The sequence below is a fragment of the Trichosurus vulpecula genome, chromosome 3, assembly GCF_011100635.1.
Source record: "Trichosurus vulpecula isolate mTriVul1 chromosome 3, mTriVul1.pri, whole genome shotgun sequence".
Taxonomy (NCBI): domain Eukaryota; kingdom Metazoa; phylum Chordata; class Mammalia; order Diprotodontia; family Phalangeridae; genus Trichosurus; species Trichosurus vulpecula.
Window position 1 is genome coordinate 128,723,573 of NC_050575.1, and position 9,217 is coordinate 128,732,789.

The window sequence follows — 9,217 nt, forward strand, 5'->3', positions numbered from 1 at the left end:
AGTTCACACAATGGAGCTCTCCTTCCCTCCACTCCCCTTCCCCTAGTTATTGATCTTTAAGAGATGCTTAGAGTCCCTTCCCCCACCTTTCTCTAAGTCCCAACCCCCCATTCTGAAAGACAGCTTAAAGAAGTAAGACTTCCTGCCTAGCGACTGACAAGGCTGAAAGAGCAGATTGTGCGGCCCCTCGGAAAGCCTGAATAGAATTAGCCCTCTGTGAACTAAAACAAAAACATTTGTCCGCCCAGCTGTGACAAAGGTTAATTTAAATGGACAAGGCCTCAAATATGGAAGAATCAGGGTTGCAGCAGCTCTGAGTCGACCACTTTTTTTTTTTTTTTACAGTAGCTGTTCATCTGAATCTAACACAATACATTTACTGTGGTTGTATTAGTTTGAATTTTTCCCTATAATTCCAGAATAATGTTTTTGGTCTAGTAAAACAGATTGCTTTGACTGCTGTTGTTTTTTTTTAATGTGAAGAATCCAGGTAGAAATAAAAATTATAACTTCACAGAGTTTTTTCTTAACTTCTTCATCTCATTAAAAAAAGTATGGGGGGGGGAGGGAGAGAGGAAAACTTCAGCTCTAAGGTCCTTTCTAGATCTTACACTATTTTTCTAAACTTTAAAGTGTAACCTAAATTTGGTGAGATTTTCTTTAGGGTCCCTTCCAATCCTAACATTCTGAAGAAAAAAGATCACATAATTTTTTATTCCCAATAATGAGATTATTGAGTTTGGAAGCAAATGTTCAACAGTTGGTGAATGGCTGAATAAACTCTGGAATACCAGGGGAATGGAATACTATGCTACTGAAAAGGATAGCCATGATGAATATTAAGAAATTTGTAACTACTAAGTGACGTGAATCAAAGAACAGCATTATACACCGCTGGATTACATAAAGGGAAAAGTAACTATACAAACAACTGAGACAATGGACTGAGAAAAATGACAGGAATGGGAGTAATAACTGAATTGAACATTACTTTCCCTAGCAACCCATTTTAAACTGTTAACAGATGTAAATACATTTTAATTGGATTTGTCATTTAAAGGGCACAATATGTATTTTAAATGGTTTTTTTTTGATGTCTTTTGCTTTTACATCAGTCTTTTCTAGATCTCCCTTCTCCAATCCACTGCTGAGTCCTTTACACTATGTAACAAAAAGAATAAGCAAATACACTGACAATGACCAAGCTGGCCAGTGTATACTATATTACTTAGCTAGAACCAGCCCCACAAGTACCCCTTCACTTCCATCTCAGTGAGGAAAGGAGGAAGGAAGGTGCATTTTATTCATCTCTTCTCTGGGGACAAGATCACACATTTTAAGGCAATTACACTATCACAACTGTGTTGACTTTACTTGAATACTGTGAGTTACTGTTACACTTCTAAGGAAATAAAAACTAAGGCTGGACAGTTAAAGTGTTTTATTTTCTAATTGAATGAAACTGAATTAATAGATATGTGCAGCACCTTGTGATTGGCAGCAGGGGAACACAGATAATTCCTGAACAAGCACCACTTCCCTTCAAGAAGTTTGCAAATTATTAGAAATTTATAAAGCACAAATCCAGCACCTATTTGGCCCCTAAATCTGGCAGTCTGTATTCCCCAATATGAGTCCCTTGGCTTCAACTACTGCAGAGTATTTGCTCTTAGGAACCCAACTACTCCTGGGGCAAATGAATTAGGTCTATCAAAGAATCAGGCCAAATTCTATATTCTATATACTTTTCCTTGCAAATTTTGCAATGTTCAGAATGAGGATGTCTAGGAAGGAATGAAGGTAGGAGGAAAGTTGGGAGGACTGGCTTGCAAAGAATTCCAGAGGAAGGGGCCAGGACTCCACTGCAATTCATGTACAATCAAAACTGACACCACGTTACTAGAAAGGGGGAGGGAGGAGGTACATATTATAGAAGCCAAATTATCACAAAGAAAGCTTTCAGCAACACTCCTCCCCATCCCACCCCCCAGCTGAGGACATACATACCCCTCACTATACAACATACATATATACATATAAAAAAGTGGTTTCAAATCAATCCTAAAATCAGGTTTAATCCTGCTACCAGCAAATTTCGCAGATGTTCTGGCAGATGTTTAAAAGGCTACATAGGTTCTAAGCTAGCATATCCTGGCATTAACTAGACTCCTAGCTTTGCAGAATGAAAAATCAGGATTTCAGTTCAGCACTATAAAGTGAGAGTTTTGAATAAAATTCTCTTTAATGTACCATACAAACCCAAATTTTACTGACTTTGTGATCCTGGGCAGGTCATTAACCTCTCTGAGGCTCCTTTTTCTCATTTATATAGTGGAGATAGCAATTCTTTTTCCCTCCCTTAGTAAGTGGGGATTAAAAATTCTGCATTACATATATCAAAAGTTATTATCGGAAAGGCACAAAGCACTACATAAATTAATTTTTACTATTTATTAGTCATCCTTAAAACCAGCTTTCCTCCCCTCCCCCCCTTTCGAGGAAGGGGAACAGAGTCACCAAGCTAGGTTCCATTTATTATAATAAGTGAAATATTCGCAGAATTTTAAAAGTATTATCTTAAGTTCCATACCACCTCATACAACCATACAACGTTGTTGGGGGCATAAAATATCCCCAAAGAATTCAAGGACTGAAAAGCTGCTCTCAAGTTAGGGTTTACCAATGAAACAAACCCACCACTGCACAAACTAAAGTTTTTCTTAGAATTAGCAACCTAGAAGAAAAAGAACGAACTTATACAAAATGAGTAAGTAAACTACGATAATAGTACACAGGCTTTAGATCTGGAAGAGAACTTAGATCAGAAACTAGCATATATAATGTTAGAATATGTTCCAACCCTCTCATTTTACAGATTATCAAGAACTTTATCACCTCGACAAAGCTAGAAAATATCTGACCCCAGTATCAGTCCCCAGAGAGCCCAAGCTGCCTTATCAAGGGCCCCACAAGCCCCTGATACTATCAATAATTAACAATAGTAAATGAAGCCTTTTCCAGATGGTGGCTTGGATTAAGGAATTTAAAATCTAAACACATTAAGCACTGGGATAAACAGAGTTTAAAAAAAAAAGCAGCGAACGGTATTTAGAAGCTAAAGGCAAGTGTCGGCTGACTATACTCAAACATACAAGTTACATTTACATTTTTTTTTAGAGACGGAAAGAAGAAACCTTACCCTGTTTCCTGCTGTCTTTCAGCTCTAAGACATTTAAACCAAAATTAAGGGCAGAATTCTTACCCATACACAGAAAGCAGCTGCCCGCGGACTCTCCTTCCCCCCCCCCCCCCCTTCTGGGACTACTGTTTGCTATAAACCCTCCAAGAAATTCTCTCAACCTCTCATTGCCAGCACTGCATTAGTGCTCAGTCTTTTCCCTTTACCTTCCCATGTATCCATTTCATGCTTCTCCGAGTTTGCTGAGAAGTTCTGGAGCAGCCATGAAGAATGAGAGATCACAAAACAAGCCCCAGCCTGAAGAGAGACCTCACCATACTTAGTGCCAATTTCTCTCCCAGCTTTGGCTTACAACAGTCATCCTCACAGGTCAGTTTACAAGCCGGTCATGTGATTACAAAGTTCAAGCCCTGAGGTCACAACGTGTAAGGAGGCCGTGGACTAGCAAAAGGTTATCTAAGTGGAACTGATAGACTTATTTTCCTCAGCTAACCAAGATGCCTGGCACTTACCTCAGCATACTCTTACAGTAACCACCCTCCCACACTGGATGGGCATGGCAAAGATGGTGAATATAAATGCACAGGATTAAGCTGTATGCAAAAGGCGGTATTTGGGGAATTCCTCTCCTCTCTACCCCCATCCTGTTAGTTTGCAACTTTAAAAAAATCTTTTAAGACATTTCAGAAAGGATCTGGGCTGTAGTCTCAGGACTTGGATGTAAACTTTTTGTATCAGGGAAGAGAAAATGTTGTTGTTTTGGTGAGGGCTGTTGCAATAAAAACAAAGACATGTCAGATCCTAGAATCATATTGTTGGAGTTGGCAAGCAACTGGGAAGATGGAATGTTAAAATATGCAAAGTAAAAATGTTAGAAGTGACAGGGACCAGAGAACAGACCATGCTAGAATTTGGGAGGAGTTTTTAAAAGTCCAACACTCCCTCCTGCCCCCATTTAGGAAAGAGGAAACTGAAGCTAAAAAAGGGGGGGAAATTTGCCCAAGGTCAAACAGCTAGTAATAAAAATTCACATTTAAGTCATTTGAAAAACTTTGCTCAAAACAAGCATGTTTCAAATATTACTATCCCCAATGTACAGGTAAGGAAAGGGCTAGAGGAAATGAAAGGACTTAGAGCAACTAGCAAAGTGCAGGGGTAGGAATTCAAACCTAAGTCCTCAAGACTCTAAGAACAGCCTTCATTCCCCTATGCCAACCACACTGCCTAATGTTCTTGTAAGTAACTTTAAATCTGGTTTATAATTTCTTATTCTGACCAACAAATGGCACGAAGCATATATAAGATATAAATGATTCAGGATATGGAAAGTCAAAACTAAAGTTAGAAACAATACCTTTACATCTTCCATAACTGATGATTCTGGTTTCATTCCCCTGAACCAATAAGATTTTTAGAAAACCCCATCATGCCACTGCCTTCCTAATTTGTAAGCCTGTAAATACTACAAAGAAAAGTTTCATATTCTGGGGGTTATAGGGGTTCACACAATTGCTTTGATATTATCCTGCAAAACCCAGGCAAATCTGAACATGACGTCAAAGAGAAAAAGGATTGCTGATGAGGCATACAAAAGAAGTATTATGAAGACGTAAAGAAAGAGTAAGGAAATTAGATTTTTAATCCAAGCTCAACCATTTACTAGCCCTGGAGAAAATCACAATTGAACCCTGCCTTGATTTCCTTATCTGTACAATGAGGGGACTGGATGAGGCAGTTTCTGAAATCTAATATATAGGTGTTCTTAATTCAAGTTCTAATATTATATGTTCTTTCACTCTACTCTAACATTGAATGACTTTTTTTTAAATTTAGGAAGCTATCATTCCCCAACACACACACACACACACACACACACACACACACACACTCTCTCTCTCTCTCTCTCTCTCTCTCTGCTTCCTAATTTTCAAAAAACACTTTTGCTTTCTAAAATTTTTCCTTCTGATCCTTTTTCTGTTCCTTAAGGACAAACTCAACACAAAATACCTCCTGCAGCATTCCCTAGAGAAAGCATTCCTTTTTAAGGGAGAGGTAGTAATTCATCACCTTGTTCTGATGAGATTAAGCAACAATTGCTGTGGCCAGTACTAGAGGTCTTCTCTAGCAAGGAGGACAAAGGATCTAAGGATCAAGGAGAACTAAGGATCATTTCACAAATCAGGACACCTCACCCAAACTGGTGTAATGATTGAAGGGAGAAGCTCAAACAACTGATTTGTCTCATTCTAACAAACACAACCAAGAAGGCATTAGAAAAAGCCAGTGGAACTTTGGCCTGCTCTAGAAGTCATATCCACAAAAAGGGAAGATGCCAATTTAGTTGTCCTCTGCTCTGCTCAGACCACATTTAGAATATTACATTCAGTTCTGGATGTCATAGATTAGGTGGGACATTCAAAAGCTAGAGCACATCCCAAGGAGACCAACCAGAATGGGGAGAGGCTTGGAATGCAGGGCATGGGAGCATCAGTTAAGGGAATTCAGGATGTTTAGCCTGGGGAGAGAAGATTTTGAGGTCGAGGGATAGATATGATCACAGTTTTCAAGTATTTGATCAGATTTGATGAGGAAGGATGATTAGATTTGTTTTGCTTGCCCCCAGAAGGCAGAATAAAGACCAGTGGATTCAAGTTGCAGAAAGCCAGATTTCAACTCAATATGATGAAAAACCTCCTAATTGTCCAAAGGTGGACTGGGTTGCCTCAGGAAGTTTTCTGTTCTCCCCACCACTGGAAATCCTAAAGTAGAGACTGAATGAATATTTGCTGAGATTTTGTAGTCCAGAATTCTGTTTCATATAGAGATTTAACTAGATGACATCTTATTATGCTTTCAACTCTAGGATTCTATGAAACACACATTTTGCGAATATTAATGAGAATAAAGATGCAATCTAAGTTCAATTTGGTCCATCTTCATGGCTAAATGAGTTTTCAAACTCGAAGAACCTCATAGGTCACCTTGTCCAAATAACACCTGCAGCAGAATCCCTTCCACAACATTCCTGACATGATTATACAACCTTTTCTTGAACATCTCCAATCAGAACTCTTGCATTAGCCCACATTTGTGTTTCTGAAGTTATATGAATAACCCTGCCTCTGATATGACCTGTGTGACTTTGGGAAAGTCACTTAATCTCCCTGGGCCTCAATTTCTTATCCATAAAATGAAGGGATTGGACTAGATAACTTCTAAGGACTGCTTCAGCTCTAGATCCCATGAACTTTGGATCATAGGTTAGAGATGATGAGATCTCTAAGTTCATAGAACCATTATTAATTTTAAGAAAAGCAAAATAAAATGCAGAAAATATTTCGAATTCCTTTCTAATCCAGAAAAAAACAAGCTCTCTGTTTGTCTTTCAGGCCCTTGACAGGGAACATTTCCTATAAGAATGAGAAGAACTGAATTTAACAAAGTAGATGGATAAGTGAGTTACAATCCCAAAGTCTATACCACAGTCTTGGATATGAACATAATTCTTGCAAATGAAGTATAATAACTGCAGAAAGCAAATAAAATTATCCATTTGACATCTTTTTTAGTTTTTTAAGACTATCGTATTATAATGTAAATTAATGTCTCCCTTAAAAAAAAGAAAAATGTAAATAGATGTGCAATTTACAAAAACACTTCTGTGCTCAGAAAGCTTAAGTAGGGACTTAGCTTGTCAAATCTAACAAATATTGAACATCTACTTTGTAGCAAGGCCTCATGATATTTTCTTTGAATCCAGTCTCTGCCTTCAAGGAGCTTACAATCTAGTAGGATGATAAGTCAGGTGGCTGGTTAAATAGATTTGTTCTCACTTTCTCATAAGTTTTCCAAAAAATATACTAGAGGCATTCAAGTATAAGTTGGATATTTGCTAGAGATGCTACAAAAAAGGCTTTCACATCAGTCAGGGGGTTGTACAAACTAGCAAACTACTACCTGTATGTCAGTGGGAAAGTCATTTAACCTCTCAGGTCCTCACTTTTTTACATATGGAAAATGAATGTACTGGTGCTGTAAAAAGTGAGGAATATGATGAATAGAGAATCATGGGGACGGATACACAAACTGATGCAGAGTGAAGTAAGCAGAACCATGAAAAAAATACCCACAATGACTACAACAAAGTAAAAGGAAAGAAGTTCCATACACACAAATTGAGAGTGAATGTTGCAAGGTATAAAGATCAAGCATGACTTGAAAGAAGAGACAGGAGATGATGCTCCCAAATTACTCAGTGGAAAAGGGAATGTTCAAGGTGTTTTCAGACTTGTTCAATGTGTCTGTTGGTTGTGCTGATTCTTCCCTCCTCTTTTTTTTTTGGTCTTTAACACAGTATTATTTGTTATATGGGTGGCTCCATAGGAGGGCAAAAGTAGGGGAATATTGGGGGGAAACAGTGATGATGTAAAAAACAAAAGACATCAACAAAACATTATTTTAAAAATATCGGTGTCTTAGACTAGAGATCTCAGGTCTCTTCCCAACTCTAAACCATACAACCTCTCTCTTAATTCCAAGATTTTCTTCTAATTCTGAGATTAATCAGGTTGAGATCTCGGCTAATCTATCACCTTATGCTTCAGGGTAAGTATTTCTAGAAATGAGTCCTCTTATAGGCACACCATCAAATCACCTATTGTGGGGGAAGACGGTTCAAAGGCTCCACAGATGCTGGTTTTCACAACAGAGTACTTGTGCTTCTCCAGAGGAGGTCAATAGATTAGGTGGGTGTGTGTAGAACTGGAAAGTAGCCAAAACAACAGCTGAGAACAGTGACTAGTTGATGAAGTAATTTCCTACTTTATTTTCACATTCTCTGACTCTGTTTCCTTACTTCCTGAAGAAAGATTTTACAGTTTTCCTCTGACAGTAACTAAAATATTTTGGTGGAGGACCTGGGAATAAAGTGACTCAGTATTATCAAGCTGAGGTCTCCTTTTTGGAATTTTTAAATTCTGTGTCCTAGGGTACCTTCCTACCCTAATATTCTATATCATAGGGTAGGTCCCACCCATCTCTAAAAATTGGTTTTGGAGTTCCTTCCAGTTCTAACATCCTGTATTCTAAGATTCCTCCCAACTCCAACATTCAATATTGTACATGCTAAGATATCGACCAGTCTTAACAGTCTATATCCCAACATTCTATGTTCTAAATAAAGTCCTTTCTAGCTCTTACACTGTAAGATCCAAGTAGCATTTAAAGTAGGCCTTAGAGTTGCAATAGCAAAGGAGAATTGTGAGGAGGTGACATTGAAAAGCTGGAAAGTGGGGTTTTTTGGGGGGGGGGCAGAGGAAGAAGAAAGTTTACAGAGGAAAAGAAAATCCTTTAGCTAAAGTATATCTTAAAGAGTGGAAAAGTTTGACTTGAGGTCATTCTTGGGTGCCTTCTCTGGTTGGCCCAGCCCCAATTCCAAATTCAACAAATCCCACCCAAGAACAAAGATCTCATTTTTAATTGATGGTTTGGACTTTAAAAAGTCTGCAAACCGGCTGGGCTAGTTGCAAACCAGCCCAGTGGCAATCCTGATAGCAGCAGACCTTCCCTCTATGCTGAGGGGCTAGAGGCTAAACCTGTTTATCTACACAGAGACAAGAAAAAATAATGAGTTTACAATTTCCCCCCTATCTGGCATACCTTGGCTGTGACTGCAAAGAAGCTACTTTATTTTTTAAGCAAAGATACTGCTCAAATCCCTCAAGGGATGTCAAGGAAAGACTAAAGTCATGTGAATAGCCTATCTGTGCCTACCTCCCCCCACCCCCTGCAGAGGCCCATCTCATTCAAGTTTAGCCCTCTAAATATCAGCTACGTCACCAGGAATGGGAGGCAGAATGGTATAGTGGAAAGTGTACAAAATTTGGAGTCAAAAGACCTGGCTTAAATTCCCAGCTTCATCAGTGTGGGCCAAGTTAAACCTCTCTGGGCTTCAGTTTTCTGAGAAAAAAAAATCATACTTGGACTACTTTCTCAAAGTGTTGTTTTGAGGAGAGAGAT

At 38.6% G+C, this 9,217-nt stretch overlaps 1 protein-coding gene across 1 annotated transcript in view; it reads right to left on the minus strand.

Moving 5' to 3' along the window:
• NR6A1 (nuclear receptor subfamily 6 group A member 1) overlaps positions 1-3,449 on the minus strand; it is a 76,162-nt gene extending 72,713 nt beyond the window's left edge. The window contains exon 1 of the mRNA XM_036752027.1: positions 3,406-3,449. Coding sequence (XP_036607922.1) covers positions 3,406-3,421 — 16 coding nt within the window. The 5' untranslated portion in view covers positions 3,422-3,449. The remainder of the gene's footprint in view (positions 1-3,405) is intronic.
• Between the last annotated feature and the right edge of the window lie 5,768 nt (positions 3,450-9,217).